At 38.5% G+C, this 20,382-nt stretch overlaps 1 protein-coding gene across 1 annotated transcript; it reads left to right on the forward strand.

Moving 5' to 3' along the window:
• Window positions 1–18,647: 18,647 nt before the first annotated feature.
• Window positions 18,648–19,412, forward strand: LOC140872052 (secreted RxLR effector protein 161-like). The gene has a single exon (XM_073274786.1). It carries the CDS (start codon window positions 18,648–18,650, stop codon window positions 19,410–19,412), a length of 765 nt encoding a protein of 254 aa, XP_073130887.1.
• Window positions 19,413–20,382: the final 970 nt, after the last annotated feature.

A 20,382-nucleotide genomic window follows, 5' to 3' on the forward strand; every position in this document is an offset into this window, starting at 1 on the left:
TTTTGTGTTATTGCATGTAATTGTGTTTTGGGGTTCAGAGTAATTTTGAGAAAAAAATATGATTAGAACTTTCAAATTTCATTGAATGTTAATTCCTTTTCAAAGTTTAAAGTAAGGTCAAAAATCAAAATAAATTGGGAGAAGAGACTATATATATCTAATTGTCCCGAAAACAATTTGGTGAGATATGTTCAAATTACTAATAAGTTTACAAAAGAAATCTACACATAATAATTTTTAAAAATTGTGAATATTTCGAGTTCCGATGCATGTTTCACATGGACACATTTTAAAGTCATCCTCAACACTCGCTTTAGATTTCATATTCAACATAATTTATTATTATTAAGATCATCATCATGTTTATTTGGGGTGATTTATTAGTATTAAGATCATCATCATGTTTATTTTTTTTAACCAAATCCCGTGTTTATTTAATTTAAAAATAAAAATTTCTTAAACTTTAAGACACGTTAATGATTGGATTTGAGCATGATCTTTAGTCCTTAATTTCAGTAAATATAAATAATATATGATTGTTAGTTGTTACAAATGAGTAGAAAATTTTAAAACTCCTAATATTCATTTTCGTCCATTCTTTTCTATCATATTTAATAATAAAAAATAAAAATTGTGAATGTTTGTTTAGTCGCAATTCTAATCACATGTCTTAGAGAGTGTTTGTAATCATTAAAAAAATGATTGTTAGATTTTTGGCTTTAAAAAATACTTTTCTGTAGATTATGTGTTAGCTTATGCTTAACTTAATTGAAATCCAAAAGTTAATCAAATGGTGATCATGATTCTCCAAAAGTGATTCTAATAAAAAGGTCAATGCTAAAATCACTCAAATCACTTATTTATCGAACACTACCTAACTTTAATTTTTCGTTTTTCACTTTTGTTTTCAAACACTACAAACTTCTGATTTTTCTTCACTTTTTTATAATCTATAAATTTAATCACTTCTATAAAAGTATAATCTTTTGCAAGCATTCCCTTATCAATCAAACTAAACAGATTATTATTTATCTATAATCACTCTATATCATATATAACTAGTTTGATAATTACTTTACAAATTATATCATATCTAATTATATATATATATATATATATATATAGTTTCTTTCAAGTGCCCACCTATCATGCCCACTATCATGCCCACCAATAATGTGACACTATTCAATTGGATGTGATAAAGATGTGATAAATTGTAGGTCCAATAGAATAGTGCCACATCATTGGTGGTAGTGAACATGATAGGTGGGCACTTGAAAGAAACTCTATATATATATATATTAATGTTCTAAAAAGAGGTAGACGAGCGGTCACCCATCGCCTAGAGCCTAGACGATTAGGCGGTCGTCTAGGCGGTTTTTTTAAGCCTAAATATCTAATTCATCTGGATGATTTTTAGCCTAAATAACTCATTCGTCCTAAACAAATTTTCTTTTTAGCCTATATATCTAATTATTCTTGTTCATTTTAATATTCTCCAATAATTCATCTTTATTGAATTCAAACTCAAGATTCATAGCATATTCTCCTCATCTCCGTCAGATACAAATTTATTGAAAATCTGTCAAATAATCTTTTTAAAAAAATTAAAATTAAAAAAATAAATAATATATATGTTATCAAAATATGCAAACTCAAAACGCGAATATTACAGAAATAATATTATAAAAATGAATAATGATATTAGTACAACACAACAGTATAAAAGAAAATAGTTAAGCAAATCGAGGCCTGTAACTAGTACAGTTTTCTTAAAACAGATTCGTCCCCTCCGGAGTGTGCTTTGAGGATTATACGGACGTCTGTTTCCCAAGATACAACGGAGAAACCTTGTAGACACCTAGCACAAAGGAACTACACCGGTGAACTGAAAATGTACCTAAACAATATCACAACGGGACAGAAAAGCAAGAATAGAGCAACAACGAAAGCAGAGTGCAGGAACTGAGAGGGATTCATGAGCTGTGTTAGATTGTGATATCGTGTTCTGAAGTACTAGAGTCTGCCTCTATATATAGGCACTTGAGTTCCATATGGACAGTCACAGCAGCCAGCTGAAAAGTCAAAGGTCAGGCAGATGAAGCACCAACAGTCAGCAGCCAGATGGAGCACCAACAGTCAGTCAGACTGAAGGTCACATCTAGAAGGTTCGAAATTAAAATTCAAAAATTAGAAAAAAAAATTAACAAAAGGTGGCCAACACTGGGTAGACAATTTTGCCTTGATCGGTCTGACATTCGACGCACCCAGGTCGCGCTCGTACGCTTGCACATAAGTCAAGCCTTTTTCAGTGCAAATCGGGCCTTTGATTTGGACCCCCCTGCGCAGGCGCGCGCGAGAGAGAACCTCTTGACCAATCATTCTTACAACTTCATAAAGTGTAACATATTATAAGTTCACCAATTTTTCCTTTCCTATTCAATGTGGGATACTCCCACATTCCTTCCACATGGCAAGACCAATTTTCATTCATTATGGAAAAATCCCAATATAATCTGACCCAATAAATCTCAAAGTCCAACAATCCCCCACATAAATGGAAATTGAAAGACAAATGAAGATAGTCGTGATAAAGTTTAACAGTTGAATCTTGCATATGATAGGTAGGCATTATCCTTTGAACCTTCCCTTGTGAAAGTATAATAATTCATTGGTTGACAGTAGACGCGATCTTTTTGAACTAGGGGTGGAAAAAATTTCCGAAATCCCGACTGATGTGAATCAAAGTATCACGAACGCCAGAATTGAGAGAAATTCTCGATTTTCAATTTTATAAAATATCAAAAACTATTCCAAAACCCTCACAATAACCGTTTAAATAGAAAACTCAAACCCTAAGGAATTTCGACTTAACCAAAGAAAAGAAACACAATCTTAACTAATTCAAATTAAGGAAATAATCTTAAAGATAAAGCAAAAATAAAGAATAAAATAATATCCTAAGTGTCGGTTGCATCAGCTCCCCAGGGGTCAGAAAGATTTGTCCTCGAATCGGAAGGCACGTCGACTTCGCCCACATAAGGAACAAGATGTTTGACATTGAACACATCATAGGTGTGGTATCCAGACAAAAGTCGGAGACGATAAGCATTAGGATTAATCTTTTCAATAATCTCAAGGGGCCCAATCTTGCGAGCAACAAGTTTGTTGTACTCGTGAGCGGTGTAACGATCCTTAGTAAGCACAGCCCAAGCAAGATCACCAACAGCAAATTCAACATGGAGACGCTTCACATCCGCCGCCTTTTTATACTTATCAGTAGTAGCAAGCAAATTATCATACGTCTGGCGATGAATATCACGCAAATCGGCAACAAAGTCAAGGGCAGACGGATTAGAACGTTGAAGATCTGGAACTGGGGCTAAATCTGCTGGACAGCGAGGGACAAAGCCATAAACCACTTTGAACGGACTGAAACCAGTACTTCGATTAACCGCATGATTGTGAGCGAACTCTGCCAGTGGAATCTTTGTATCCCACGACTTGACATGATCTCCAACCAAACTGCGGAGGAGATTGCCCAACGAACGATTGACCACCTCCGTCTGCCCATCTGTCTGCGGATGGTAGGCGGAGCTAAAATCAAGATGAGTGTTCACAGAGCGCCAGAGACAACGCCAGAAATGACTGAGAAATCTAGTATCGCGATCAGAAACAATGGACAGAGGCAACCCATGCAAACGATAAACCTCCCGGAAATAAAGTTGAGCGACATGAACCGCATCGGTAGATTTAGTACAGGGAACAAAATGTACCATCTTTGAAAATGGTCAACAACCACAAATATGAAGTCATGATGCCGCTGGGTTCGAGGAAGACCCATAACAAAGTCCATGCTAACATTCGTCCAAGGTTGAGTCGGTATAGGCAGTGGTTGATATAAACCCGCATTAGTAGACATGCCTTTGGACACCTGGCAGACCCGACACCGTGCCACGTATGCCCAACATCCCGACGCAACGTCGGCCAAAAGTATGAAGCAGACAAAAGCTGGAACGTTTGGTTCACTCCAACGTGTCCCTCACAGTGCAGCTCTTGCAACAACTTAAGGCGAAGGCTTCAATCTGGAATACAAAGCTGGGAGCCTCGGAAAAGAAAACCAGCATGTAGGACATAAGTGGAGTCCAAACCAGCACGCACAAATGGCAACAACTTGAAAAAAAAAGGATCATCGGCATACACCTCAGGAAGAGAATCAAACCCGATAACAGAAACATGCAAATCCGTGAGAAGCGAGTGAAATCTGCTTAGGGCGTCAGCGACGCGATTCAAATCATCGGACTTGTGTTTAATGACAAAACTGAACTGTTGAAGATAGGCCACCCAAGAGGCATGGCGCGCAGAGACTTTATCCTGGCTCCCAAAATTCTTCAAAGCATCATGATCAGTGTATAAAATGAACTCACGATGAAACAGATAATGATGTCAATGACGAACGACATGAACTATTGCATAAAACTCGACATCGTACGTGTTGTAGCGTGCACGGGAACCTTGTAATTTTTGACTAAAATAAGAGATGGATGGCCTCGCTGACTAAGCACAGCCTCGATACCCAATTTAGATGCATCGCAATATAGCTCAAATGTCTCGACAAAATCTGGTAAAGCCAAAATAGGGGCGGAAATTAGCATGTTCTTAATAGTAGAGAAAGCACTAGCAGCCGCCGAAGTCCAATGAAACTGTCTAGAACGGAGGCAGTCCGTAATGGGGGCCATAATGGAACTGAAGTGCGGAATAAAGCGACGAGAAAATGATGCTAAGCCATGAAAACTACGAGCCTCGGTAAGCGTCGTGGGAGGAGGCCAGTCCCGAATGGCCTCAACTTTCGATTGGTCAACAGCAAGGCCAGCACTGGAGACAACATATTCTAAGAAAAGAACCAACGCCGTCATGAAGGAGCACTTGGGAAGAGCCGCATACAGTCGTTCTTGGCGGAGTGTAGTTAATACAATACGAAGGTGTGTAAGATGGGTCTCAACAGACACACTAAAAATAAGAATATCGTCAAAGTAGACAACCACAAACTTACCGATAAAAGGCCGTAAAACCTGGTTCATGAAATGCATGAAGGTGCTGGAAGCATTGGAGAGACCAAAAGGCATGACAAGCCACTCAAAGAGGCTCTCACGTGTCTTGAATGCCGTTTTCCATTCATCGCCCGGTCGAATACGGATTTGATGATATCCGCTTTGAAGATCAAGCTTAGATAAAATGGTGGCACCACTGATCTGGTCCAATAAATCATCCAGACGCGGGATTGGAAAACGATAGCAGACTGTAATCTTATTAATTGCACGACAGTCAATACATATATGCCATGTACCATTTTTCTTGGGCACCAGTAATGCAGGGACATCACAAGGGCTTAAGCTTTCCCGTAATAGGCCTTTACGCAACAAATATTCCACCTGACATCTTAGTTCCTCGTGTTCACTCGGACTCATGCGACAGTGTGCGCGATTGGGCAGGGCAGCACCCGGACATAAATCAATCTGATGTTGAACATCTCGTATTGGCGGGAGACCATGCGGAAGCTCTGTCGGGAAAACATCTTTAAACTCAGTAAGAATCGGCAAGACTTGAGGAGACGGAGACATACTGTCAATGGGGGCCGAGGAGGCGGATGGCATAACTATGAGAGCAAAGATCACAGATGTATCTTTCATAGCCGATTGAAAAGATGCACGAGATAAAAAGGCTGTAGTATTAGTAAGATGTGGCGGTATAGGAGGAGCGCTGACTGTGGAGGTGAACGGAGACGACGTAACCAATACAATAGTAACCCCATTGAATTGGAAAGTGTAGGAGTTAGTCTTCCCATCATGAATTGTGTGGCGATCAAATTGCCAAGGGTGACCAAAAAGAAGATGACACGCATCCATAAGAACCACATCACATAAGATTTCATCCGCATAAAGACGACCAATAGAGACTGAAATTAGAGCACGATGGGTGACATCAATTTCAGAACCCTGTTTCAGCCAGGCCAACCGATATGGGTTGGGATGCTTTTTTGTCGGTATCTGGAGTTTGGCAATTACGTCCGAAGACACCACATTCTCGCAACTACCAGAATAAATAATAAATCGACAGACACGGCCAGCTATAGTACAAGTGGACTGAAAGAGATTGTTGCGACACCAATCAGGCACGAGACGTGGGGTGAAACACGCACGACGAACGATCAAGGCGTGCCCCACATCACCTTCCACAAATTCTGTGGCACTCTGAGGTTCCAAGTGTTGTGTCGGATCGCCCATATCAAACTCCGGCTGTGATTCATCAGCAAAGAGACCCTGTTTAGCGGTAGCTGGACGCACAGAAGCACGATGGCCAAGCTCACCACAAGAAAAACATCGAAGCCCCGAAGTAGAGGCGCATCCCGGAGGGGGTAGCGCAGGGGTTGGGTTTCGCGGCAGGAGGGATGGTGGACTGGTCTTGGTCTCAGGGATTCCGCTAGTAGAATTATTTTGGCGTGGCAAGCTGTAGTGACCCTTACCGAGATCACCTACTAAACAGAACTTAGACATGCAATTAACTTAATAAAACAGTAATCAGAATTAAACTGCGGAAACCAAAAACAAAAATACAATCCTAAGGAAAGGAATCTGTAAATATCCAAATAGTTATACAACCAAATCGAATGCTGTATCAACCCAATACAAAGAATAAACCTAGACAAAGCTCCAGCTGGCCAACCATTGACTAGCCCCTCTTGGATCCACCCGCCTCGTCCAATCGCAAACCTGCCCCATGGAATAGGGTGTCCAGAAACACAGAGTACGAGTCGTGAGTATAAAATGCTCAGCATGAGAGTATGATTATACATGCTTACAAAGTGAACTCCCTAAAAACTCGAGGTCAAGGATCAGATAACAAAGACAGACCGGGCCCTGGTATGTAGCACGCTGTGCCGTCGCTTCAGGAGGTGGCTCACATATTGAAATACCAGTGGATACGCGGGACCCAAATCGATGGAAGTCCATCCACTAACAGGATAGTGTAAACCCTACTAACAGACATCTCAATAGAGATAGCTCAAGATGTAAATGTATGCAGCTTAAAATCATGGCATATAAATCATGCAGTCACATAATACATGCATACTCAGTCAGGATATCTCGAACAGTACTTTCATACCTCAAATACTAGGCGCGCTCTACCAGCTCTAGGTCTACGCTTATAATCCGCACTACACTGCCAAATGATACTAATATCATTATAGAGCTCTAAAAGCCTTAACTAGGCTATTGCATACTCCTAAATATTTTTAGGAATCAAAAGCTATACCTTCGTCCGTCGTTAGCCCTTTGTTGTCGATTGCCTCACAACTAGGCCACAGCTCCGCTACGATGTCAGGATCGCTATTGCACTTCCGGATTCCCGATTGGACGCCTAGAATTCCCTAGATCTGAGTTAGAAGACTAAGGAATCGAGAGAGAAGAGGTGAATGGTGTGCTTTGAAATGAATCTCGGCACCTCTATTTATAGACCACGAACGGAACGTCCGTTCCTCAACGTTGCGTCCGTTCTGCCTGACGAACGTTGCGTCCGTTCACCATCGTTGCTTCCGATGGTGCCAATGTCACATCAAGTACGTAATTAGTGACGTATTTCTGATGGCACAAACGTTGCATCCGTTCCTAAAACGTTGCTTCCGTTCTGCTGACCCTCCGAACCATTTCTGATAATTCTGGTTCTAATCCCGGGCTCCGTTAATCCATTAGAAGTCTTCTTAATCCTGTTTATTGGTTTAATTAGCAATTACTTACTAAAAATAGGTATGGGCTACTACACAAGCCTTGTGACGGATTGAACCAAGTAGTGCGGCGTGCGAACTGTGATTCAAGGGAAAGAGCTCGTTGGTGTGCCTAGAAAATGGTCACGGGATCAAAGAGATTTAAAACATCCTGGAATTGTTGACGGAGGCCACCGATAAAGCGAGAGACCAATTGATCCTCGGTTTCATTAATAGTTGTGCGATTAAGTAGTAAGAAGAACTTTGTAGCATAATCATCCATCGAAGTAGAGCCCTGGCGTAGATTATGAAGTCATTGATAAAGCACATGAGTGTAATTATAGGGCAAAAACATACTCTTCATGTGTTTTTGCAGCTTGGACCAGGATTCAATCGGTGTTTTCCCCTCACGAGATCGTGATATTTTTAGTTGTTGCCACCAAGCCGCGACGCGGCCCCGAAAACGGGTCGCCACAAGAGCAGTCTGCCTGTGATCGGGTACCTCTTTGAACGACAAAATCTCCTCCACCATCGCAATCCAATCGAGAAATTCATCCGGTTGCAATTTTCCAAAGAACTCAGGAATATCCACCTTAAAGGAAGCTTCCCATCGGCGATCCTCATTGACGTGAGGAGGCGCAAACAGATTCTCGTCGGCATCGGAGTCAACGGGGTGAAGGGGACGATTATCACGCAACTGTTCAACCTCCTGTCGAATAAGAGCTAACTCGTCAGCAAGGTTGGCAAGCAGTTCTTGATTAATTGTGGCGGGGAGGCATGATGGAGAGAAAATTTTCCGGGTAGAATCGTGGCTCTGAATACCAACTGATGTGAATCAAAGTATCACGAACGCCAGAATTGAGAGAAACTCTCGATTTTCAATTTTATAAAATATCAAAAACTGTTCCAAAACCCTCACAATAACCATTTAAATAGAAAACTCAAACCCTAAGGAATTTCGACTTAACCAAAGAAAAGAAACACAATCTTAACTAATTCAAATTAAGGAAATAAACTTAAAGATAAAGCAAAAATAAAGAATAAAATAATATCCTAAGTGTCGGTTGCATCACCGACCCTTCCCGAATCCCATCCCATTCCCGTCCCGAAAAAATCCCAACCCAAAATTTTTCCAACCCAAAATTTTGGGATTTTTCCCATCCCGATTAATATCGGGAGAGGGATCGGGAATAAAACCTTATCCCGACGGGATTTCCGACCCGTCCTGAAATAATATAATAAGGTAAATATTATTAGGTTTCAACTCATATAACACTTAATTGTGGACTTAATTCGCATAATTTTTATTGTTGGAACGATAAAATTGTAAAATCACGAAATGACATTTTATTTTTGTATATTTTTTTTAAAAATAAATTAATAATTTAATTAATTCATATTTATAATTATCTAATTAGAAAAAATATGTAGAACAAGACTCAAGAGATTAATTTGACAATATATTTAACAAAATTTATTTAGTAATTGTATCCGAACATTTTATTAATAATTATCCGATACATTTTTTCTCTTAGCAAAACCTTGAAACATCATCCAAAATATTTTAATATTATATATTTTAAGTTAAATATTTATTTTTATTTATAAATATAAGTTTCTAAATAGAATATTTAATAAAATAAACACATTTTTTTTATAATTCGGGATTTTCTCTCCCTACCTGACGAAATCCCGAATGTTCGGGTCCCAAAATGTTTCAGGTACGTGATCGGGAGAAAAAAATGTTTCTCGATTCTTTTCGAGACGGGAGTTGGGTAGGGGGTTTACGGGACGAGTCCCGATCCTATTTCACCCCTACTTTGAACTGTACATCCGTTTGTGTAAATTAAGATATAATTCACACAGGACTCTCCCTGATACAATTCAATTCTCATGATTGTGTTCGTTTTGGCCATGAACACACGTCTGGTTCTGTAAGAAGGTCTAGAATTGAGCCTTGCAATTTCTTCGAAGCGGTCCCATTTGTCTCTGACATAGATGATTCTATGTTGAATTCCATCAGAATCATTAAAAGCAATAAAATTATCCTCAATATTCACTGTTTGCAATAGGAATAGACTAGGGATAACCCCTACAGTGATCTACCCAACCAGTTCGATTAAGTTGTCCCATTGAACCTAGTTCTTGGGATCTCTAGTCAGCATAGGTTGGGTTTTTCTTTGTACCAATTTATTCCATAGGCTTCAGTCTCATTCCTTTTGAAAAATTTTCAACTAACTCTCTGTTTAAACTTTTGGTTAACGGATCCGCTATATTATCCTTTGACTTTACATAGTCAATAGAGATAACTCCAGTTGAGAGTAGTTGTCTAATGGTATTGTGTCTACGACGTATATGTCTAGACTTTCCATTATTTATCTTGCTTTGTACCCTTCCGATCGCAGATTGGCTATCACAATGAATGCAAATAGTCGTACAAGTTTCACCCATCCCGGAACTTCTTCTAAGAATAGACGCAATCATTCAGCTTCTTCAGCACACTTATAAAGTGCAATAAACTCAGATTCCATCGTGGATCTGGCTACTACAGTTTGTTTAGAAGATTTTCAAGCAATTGCTGCACCTCCTAAAGTGAATACAAATCCACTTGTAGATTTTGAGTCTTTCATATCAGATATCCTATTTGCATAACTGTATCCTTCAATAACAGCGGGATATCTGGTATAGTGCAACCCATGGTCACGAGTATATCTTAAATACCTGAGCAATCTGATCATTGTTTTCCAATGTTCAGCTCCTGGATTACTCGTGAATCTGCTCAATTGCTTACTGCATAGGCTATGTCTGGACATGTACAACTCATTAAGTACATCAGACTACCAATTACTCGATAATATTCTAATTAGGAGATACTCTCACCACGATTCTTCGATAGATGTTGACTCGTATCTATCGGGGTTCTAGCCAATGCATAGTCATCCTTATTGAATTTCTCAAGAATTTTGTCCACATTAATGTGACTGACATAGAACCATCCCTTCTGATGTTCTATGGATTTTAATTCCAAGAATGACATTGGCTAATCCCAAATCTTTCATGTCGAATTTTGAGTTCAGCAGTTTCTTAGTGAATTTGATCATCTTATCATTGCTTTCGATGATAAGCATGTCATCTACGTAAAGACATAAAATGACATAGCCACTTTCAGTTTTCTTTACATATACACATTTGTCACACTAATTGACTTTAAATCCACTTTCTAGCATGGCTTTGTCAAATTTTTCGTGCCATTGTTTTGGTGCTTGATTTAAGCCATACAAAGACTTCACCAATTTACAAACTTTATTTTCTTGCCCAGGTGCAGAAAATCCCTTAGGTTGTTCCATGTAAATTTCTTCTTCTAAATATCCATTTAGAAATACAATCTTTACATCCATTTAATGTAATTCAAGATTTCGCAATGCGGTAATTGCAAGTATCACTCGAATGGAAGTTATTCTCGTGACTGGAGAATAAGTGTCAAAGTAATTAAGCCCTTCACGTTGACGGTAACCCTTGATTACCAATCTGGCTTTATACTTATCTATTGTTCCATCTGATTTCATTTTTCGTTTAAAAATCCATTTATAACCTAGTGGTTTGATTCCCGGAGAAGGTCCACTAGTTCCCACGTATGATTTTGCAAAATGGATTCTATTTATGAATTTATAGCTTCTTTCCATTGAGGTCCTTCAGATGAATTCACAGCTTTCTTGAAGCTTTGAGGTTCACTTTCCATCATGGAAGTGATGAAATCCGGACCTAATTATTTCTCAATTCTAGCTTTTTTGCTACGTCTAGGTTCAACTTCGTAGTTAACCTCTTTTTATTTTTTCCATTGTCTCATGTAATCTTTTGGATGAACTTGGTTCTTCCTTAGATTTGCAAGGGAACACATGTTCAAAGAACGAAGAATTTCTTGATTCCATTATCGTATTCTTATGAATGTCAAGAATTTGAGATTCATACACAAGGAATCGATAGACGCTACTATTGTGTGCATATCCTATGAAAATGCAATCAACAGTTTTTGGTCCAATTTTTTCCTTTTTCGAAGTAGGTACCGCTACCTTGGCAAGACCCACACTCACAAATATTGGTATGAAGGTATTCTTCCTTTTCATAATTCATATGGACTTTTATATTGCTTCTTCCGGGGTATCTTATTTAAAAGGTAATTAGCTGTTAAAACAGCTTCCCCCCACATGTTCCGTGGTAAACCAGAACTCAATAACAGTGCATTCATCATTTCTTTCAAAAGTGCGATTCTTTCGCTCTGCGACACCATTTTGCTGAGGAGAGTAAGGTGAATTTCTTTTGCGTCTGATACCATGTTGAACACAAAAATCAGTAAATGGTGATTCATACTCACCTCAACGATCACTTCTTAGCACCTTAATTTTCTTGCTAAGTTGGTTTTCAACTTCACTTTTGTAGTGGACAAACTTTTCAATAGCTTCATCTTTACTTTTAAGAAGATACATATAACAATATTTTGTGCTATCGTCAATAAAAGTAATTAAGTATTTGTTTCCACCACGTGTTTGTATTCCTTTTAAATCACATAGATCAGAGTGTATCAAATCAAGGGTTCACTTTTTCTTTCAACTGTTTGAAAAGATGATCTTGTTAGTTTTGCCTCAACACAAGTTTCACATTTGTGTTGTGTATCAATTTTGAATGTAGGAATGATTTTCAAGTTAATTAATCTACGAATCGTATCATAATTAACAGGTCCTATTCTACCATGCCACAAATTGGAAGACTCAAGCAAGTAAGCAGAAGATTTCATTTTATTGATCACGTGCTTAATAGCCATTACATTGAGTTTGAACAAACCATTGCTTACATAGCCTTTTCCAACAAACATTCCACTCTTAGACAAAACAACTTTATCTGACTCAAACACAATACGAAAACCATGCTTGTTAAGAAGTGACCCAGACACCAAGTTCTTACGAATTTCTGGCACATACAACACATTGTTCAAAGTCAGCTCTTTTCCAGAGTCATCTTCAAAACCACTTTTCCTTGTCCCTTGATTTCAGAAGTTGCAGAATTTCCCATGAACATCATTTTCCCGTTCTCGGATTTCTCAAGATTTGCAAACATCTCTTTGTTAGAGCAAACATGGCAAGTGACACCAGTGTCAATCCACCACTCCCTTGGGTTTGAACCAACCAAATTCACTTAAAAAATTACAACACAGAGGTTCATGTTTGAAACCTCATGGGATATGTTCTCCACCATATTCACCTCTCGGTTTTTCTTTGGCTTCTTGCACTCAGAGGCCTTGTGACCAGTACCATCACAGTTGTAGCATTTTCCGAAGAAATTTTTTTCGAAATGCCTCCTTTTGGTCCCATTTTCATCCCTTTGTTTGAAGGATTGAAGTGTTTCTTTTTTTAGATTTGGCCATGCTTGACAAAATTTGCTTTAGCAGCAACTGGAGAAAACAGTCGTCTTTCAGAGCTTTTGTTGTCTTCCTCGATACAAAGTCGAACAATGAGTTCTTCAACATTCATCTCCTTTCTTTTGTGTTTCAAGTAGTTCTTGAAATCCTTTCATGCTGACGGCAGCTTCTCAACAAAGGCCGCCACTTGGAAGGATTTGCTCAACGTCATCCCCTCAGAGTGAATTTCGTGAAGAATCACTAGGATCTCTTGAACTTGGCTGATAACCGGCTTGGAATCCACCATCTTAAAATCCAAAAAGCGGCCTACAAGAAACTTCTTGGCCCCCACATCCTCGATTTTGTACTTTCTGTCAAGGGATTCCCACAGCTCTTTGGCCATTTTCTTTTCGCAATACACATTGTAGAACGAATCTGTCAATCCGTTCAGTACGTAATTTTGGCATAGAAAATCAGAATGATTCCATGCCTCCAAAGTACTGACGGATACAACATCTCCCTCACCCTCCTTGAGCTTAGGAGCATCCTCCGAGAGGAATCTGGTCAGGTTTTGTGTTGTAAAGTAGAAGAGCATTTTCTGCTACCACCTCTTGAAGTCCGCACCAATGAACTTCTCTGGCTTTTCTTCGTGATTATTTGGAACAGGAACGGCAGCACCACGTGGGGAAACAGGAGGAACGACACAATTTTGAACCGTGATAATAGGGGCAACCGGAGTAGTCTCACCTGAAGCAGAAGCCATTTTTGAAAAAATCACGTAATGAGTACCGAAAAATCTGTTTTAAGTTTGTTATCAAAATATGCAAACTCAAAACGCGAATATTACAAAAATAATACTATAAGAATGAATAATGATATTAGTATAACACAACAGTATAAAAGGAAACAGTTAAGCAAACCGAGACCTGTAACTAGTACAGTTTTCTTAAAACAGATTCGTCCCCTCTGGAGTATGCTTCGAGGATTACACGGACGTCTGTTTCCCAGGATACAACAAAAAAACCTTGTAGACACCTAGCACGAAGGAACTACATCGGCAAAATAAAAATGTACCTGAATAGTATCACGACGGGACAGAAACGCAAGAACAGAGCAACAACGAAAGCAGAGTGCAGGAACTGAGAGGGATTCGTGAGCTGTGTTAGATTGTGATATCGTGTTCTGAAGGACTGGAGTCTGCCTCTCTATATATAGGCACTTGGGTTCCATATGGACAGTCACAGCAGCCAGCTGAAAATCCAAAGGTCAGGCAGATGGAGCACCAACAGTCAGTAGCCAGATGGAGCACCAACAGTCAGTCAGACTGAAGGTCACATCCAGAAGGTTCGAAATTAAAATTCAAAAATTAGAAAAAGGTGGGGTCAGGCAGATGAATCACCAACAATCAGTCAGACTGAAGGTCACATCCAGAAGGTTCGAATTCAAAAATGGTGGCCAACACTAGGTAGGCAATTTTGCCTTGATCGGTTCGACATTCGATGCACCCAGGTTGCGCTCATATGCAAGTCAAGCCTTTTCCATTTCCTATTCAATGTGGGATACTCCCACATGCCTTCTGTTAGATTGCCGATAATTACTACTAATTAACATGTGTATATAGCTTGATTGTAGGCATTACTTGATTGTAGCAGTCACGTGATTATAGGAGATTTGATAGCTTAATTGTAGGAGTTAATTGTATGAGTGTGACTAAGAGATCCTCTTTTTATATTGATGTACGTACAGATTGTAAAAGTGAAGTGAATAAAAATGTTTTGTTCATCCAAACTCTCAAAGATGGTATCAGAGCGCCAGCTTATTCGTTCCATCCCATAAACTTTATTCACTTTGAAATCCTATCATTTCACCTTATTCCTTACTCATTCCACAACCCATTGATATATATATATATATATATATATATTAAAAAAAATGAGTGAAAAAATGTTGAATCATCTGGAACAAAAACTGTTCCGGTCATTGTACAATCTGAAGGAGTATTTAATGCTGGAATCACTCTCAATGAATCAAACTATGATGTTTGGTCTCAAATAATGGAGATGCATCTTGCCGAGAGGGAAAAAACTCTCATATGTTCGTGGAAAAAAAAGTCCACCGGCAGAATCAGAAGATGGTTACGAAAAATGGTATACAGAAAATCAAAGAGTCAAAAGATAGTTGCTAATGTCCATGTCTTTAGAAATTATGAAGCGTTATTTACGCATACCAACAACATATTAAATTTGGAATGCGCTGTCAAAAGCATTCTATGATGGAAGTGATGAATTACAGGTTTTCTATTTGAACCAGAAAGCTTTCTCGGCCAAACAAAATGGAAAATCAATCTCCGTATATTATGGAGAGCTTACTGAAATTTTTCGAGAACTAGATCACCGTGATAAAGTGGTCATGAAAAATCCGAACGATGTGAAGACGTACCAGAAGTCGATTGAGCGACTGAGAGTGCACATGTTCCTTGCGGGATTAGACGATGATTTTGAACAAGTTCGTGGAGAAATTCTGTGAAAAGAATCGATCCCGGATCTAGAATAATGTTATTCTCTAATTCGTCATGAGGTCGTACGTCGTACTACTCTAAGCAGTGACTCCACAAACTTCGAAGCTTCTGCAATGGTGGCTCATAACCAATCTAATCAACAAGAACGATCAAGGCCTAACCATTCTAAAACAACAAAAGATTTCGATAGGTCTACCTACAGATGCACTCAATGCAAACGACCTGGTCACACAAAGAGTAGATGATTTGAAGTTGTGGGATACCCAGAATGGTGGGATCATAATCGTGATTCACAAAAGAAAAACTCAAAAGGGACATCTCTTGATGCAGTTGTTGACACAAAGGTGGAAGATGATGGAATGAAAAGACATCGGCATTAGCAGCAGCAACATCAAACGGTGGTAAGGGTCTTAATCTGCATACATTTATGTCTAATAGTACATGGATAATTGATTCGGGGGCCACAGATCATATGACATTTGATTCCAGACAGGTCTTAAACCTTAATCCATCATCACAAAAATTTGTCTCTACAACAACTGGTACCATGATCCCAGTTACCGGGGAAGGATCTTTATCTCTCACAAACAATATAAACTTGGATTCTGTTTTAGTTGTTCCATCATTGGATTACAATCTTTTATCAATTTCTCAAATAACTGCAACTTTATCTTGTGTTGTCATTTTTTGGCCTGAATTTTGTGTCTTTAAGGATATTCGAACAAGACAGACGATTTGTTGTGGTGTTAAGTGAGGGAAGCTATACTATTTGGATGTAATGCCTTTAGACAAGGTGCAGAAGGCTTTTATTGTGGACATCATCGAGAAGAATAAAAGGAAATCTGAAATTTGGTTATGGCATCGACGTCTCGGGCATGAATCATTTGGTTATCTCAAAAGATTGTTTCCTAGTTTATTTTCAAAGTGTGATATCTCTGCTTTTCGATGTGATATTTGTGAATTGGCAAAAAGTCATCGTGCTTCATTTCCTTTGAATTTAAATAAAAGTACAATTCCCTTTATGATCATACACTCTGATGTTTGGGGTCCATCCAAAGTAACTACTCTCGGTGGCTCACGTTGGTTTGTTACTTTTATTGACGACTGCACTAGAATGACCTGGTTATACTTGATGAAATCCAAAAGTGAGGTGACTTTATTATTTAAAAACTTTCACAAACTGGTTTGTACTTAGTATAATGCACAGGTTCAAGTTCTACGTAGTGACAATGGAGGGGAATACAAAAAATTCAGAACTTCAACAATATTTAGAAGCACATGGCATCATCAATCAAACCACTTGTCCCAACACTCCTCAACAAAATGGAGTCGCTGAGTGCAAAAATCGTCACTTGTTAGAGGTTTTCCGTGCCTCTTTAATAGAAGCACATATGCCATTACACTATTGGGGAGAAGCTCTTACATCTGCAGCATATTTAATAAACCATGTACCTTCGAATTCTATCGATTTCAAGACACCTGCTGAGGCTCTTGCTGAAACTGTGGTTGCCCCAACTATCTCAAATTTACTGCCTCGTGTATTTGGTTGAGCAGCATTTGTACACCTTCACAAGCACCAGCGAGATAAATTGATTCCACGTGCGTTATGGTGTGTTTTCGTGGGGTATGCTGCCCATTAAAAGGGGTATCGATGTTATCATCCTCCGACTCGGCGTATGTTTATCACAATGGACGTCGTATTTCATGAGGATTCAATGTATTTTTCATCCAAATCTGAACTTCAGGAGGAGTACCAAGATGAAATTCAGTTTTTGACCCATGAATCTGAGGAAGATGAATCCCTTGGCATTGGTAGTCAAAATTTGAGCAACCGAGAAGTAAATAGCCTAAATCTAAATTTTTTTGAGGAATTTGGACATACAAGTGATCAAGAGATAAGTGAACATGGCTTGAGTGGTAATGAAATACAAGAAACATCGGCTTCATCTCCATCTCCACTTGAATCCAGATATGATTCTACCGCACCACACCAATCGTCTGCCGAAGAAGATCCGAATTCCGTTTCTGAGCCATACAAAAAATTGTTATCACAACGACTATCTAGAGGTATTCCAAAACGCTCATATGAACATGAACTTTCTAGTAAAGTCAAATACCCTATGAGTCATTATGTGTCTAACCATCGGCTGTCGGAATCAAATAATTCATTTGTAAATCAATTATCTGTTGTATCTATTCCTAATAGTGTGCAGGAAGCCTTATCCGATCCAAGGTGGAAGGCTGCTATGAATGAAGAGATGAACTCCTTGCAAAAAAATAAAACTTGGGAACTTGTTGATCGTCCATCAGGAAAAAAATCAGTTGGATGTCGTTGGGTCTATACTGTTAAGTACACAGCAGATGGTACAATTCAACGATTTAAAACAAGATTGGTGGTAAAAGGATATACCGAGACATATGGTATTGATTATACAGAGACATTTGCACCTGTAGCTAAGATTAATACGGTGCGCGTATTGTTGTATTTACCTGCAAATTTGGATTGGCCACTAAAACAATTCGATGTCAAAAATGATTTTTTGCATGGCGAGCTATCTGAAGAAATCTACATGGATCTCCCACCTGGATGCACATTATCAGAGAAACAAAGTCAGAAGGTGTGCAAATTAAAGAAATCATTGTATGGTTTGAAACAATCTCCAAGAGCTTGGTTTGGACGGTTCACCAAGTCAATGACATCATTTGGCTATAAACAAAGTAATTCAGATCATACTTTGTTCCTAAAAAAACAAAAAGGGAAGGTAACTGTATTGATTGTATATGTTGATGACATGTTGGTTACAGGGAATGATCCAGAAGAGGTGAAAGCTTTACAAAAGTACTTGTCTGAAGAGTTCAAAATGAAGGACCTAGGCCCATTGAAATATTTTCTTGGGATCGAAGTGTCACGATCAAGCAAAGGAATTTTTTTGTCGTAGAGAAAATATGCCTTGGATTTATTGGAAGAGACTGGTATGTTGGCATGTCAACCAGCAGATACACCAGTAGAAGAAGTTTTGAAGCTGTGTGCTGAAAATAATCAAGTACCAATCGACAAAATGAGATACCAGAGACTTGTTGGAAGATTAATGTACTTAGCACACACAAGACCAGATCTTGCATATTCATTGAGTGTTGTTAGCCAGTTTATGCAAAATCCCGGAGAGCAGCACATGAATGCAGTCATGCGAATTTTGAGGTATCTCAAGTCTGCTCCAGGAAAAGGGATTTTATTCTCAAAAAACACAGGTGATCAAAGTATAAATGTATATACCGATGCTGATTGGGCTGGAGCAATAGATGATCGTCGATCTACTTCGGGATATTTTACCTTTGTGGGAGGTAATCTTGTTACATGGAGAAGTAAAAAACAAAATATAGTCGCACGTTCGAGCGCAGAAGCTGAATACAGAGGTATGTCACTTGGAATATGCGAAGCATTATGGCTAAGACTACTACTTCATGATTTGGGTTATTTCTCTAGTCAACCAATTCGGCTATATTGTGATAATAAAGCAGCATGTGACATTGCTCATAATCCTGTTCAACATGATCGTACAAAACATGTCGAGGTGGATAGATTTTTTATTAAGGAGAAATTGGATGACAAGATTGTGGAGCTACCCAAAATTCGATCTGAAGATCAACTGGCAGATATACTCACCAAAGCAGTTTCATTCAAAATATTTTCAAAGTTTTTAGACAAGTTGGGGATGCACGATATCTACGCCCCAACTTGAGGGGGAGTGTTAGATTGCCGATAATTACTACTAATTAACATGTGTATATAGCTTGATTGTAGGCATTACTTGATTGTAGCAGTCACTTGATTATAGGAGATTTGATAGCTTAATTTTTGGAGTTAATTGTATGAGTGTGACTAAGAGATCCTCCTTTTATATTGATGTACGTACAGATTGTAAAAGTGAAGTGAATAAAAATGTTTTGTTCATCCAAACTCTCAAAGACCTTTCATATAGCAAGACCAATTTCCATTCATTATGGAAAAAACCCAATATAATCTTAACCCAATAAATCTCAAAGTTCAATAATATATTGTATATTAATCTAGACTGTCAGTTAGATTGATTTTTAGCCGCCTAAAATGTCACTTTTTAGAACAGGGGTATATATTACGTGATAGCGGTGGAGTAAGATTGTAGACTTCATTTAAAAACAAATTCCCATCGTCGTGTAAATAAATAAATAAAATCCATTAGTGGATCTGGTTCCGTGACTTCTTCTTAATGTAACGGGCTAAGCCTATTTCACGGGCTTCAGGTCTTATCGGGCTCTGAGAATTTAAAATCATTTTCCGGCCTGGTAAAATGTTAACTTCGGCCCACCAAAAGTGTTCCATCATAATTTAATTCACAAAATCTCAATTTTACTTGTGTATATTGTGATGTGGTGTAAATGAACCCAATCAGAATCGAATATGATTTAAGCATCGAGTTCTGCTCAAATAAAACATATTTGAGTTCGAACTGATTTGATATTCGGAAATTTTAAATCTTTTTATTTTAGTTCGGCTCGAAATAAAATTTGGATTTGACTCAAAATATTCAAAAATATTCTTAAAACTGTTCAAACTATTGCTAGATGATTAATATCTAGTTGGACAAGAGGTGAGAAAAAATATCGAATTTTTGGTATATTGGGGTTATCGTACCGAAAAAATACCGAATTTATCGAATTTTCGGTATACCA

Source organism: Henckelia pumila, unplaced genomic scaffold (assembly GCF_033568475.1).
Source record: "Henckelia pumila isolate YLH828 unplaced genomic scaffold, ASM3356847v2 CTG_461:::fragment_3, whole genome shotgun sequence".
Taxonomy (NCBI): Eukaryota; Viridiplantae; Streptophyta; class Magnoliopsida; order Lamiales; family Gesneriaceae; genus Henckelia; species Henckelia pumila.

What these genes read in the sequence shown, in the direction of transcription:
- LOC140872052 (XM_073274786.1), top strand. Translation starts at nt 18,648, where the DNA reads ATGTTGGCATGTCAACCAGCAGATACACCAGTAGAAGAAGTTTTGAAG.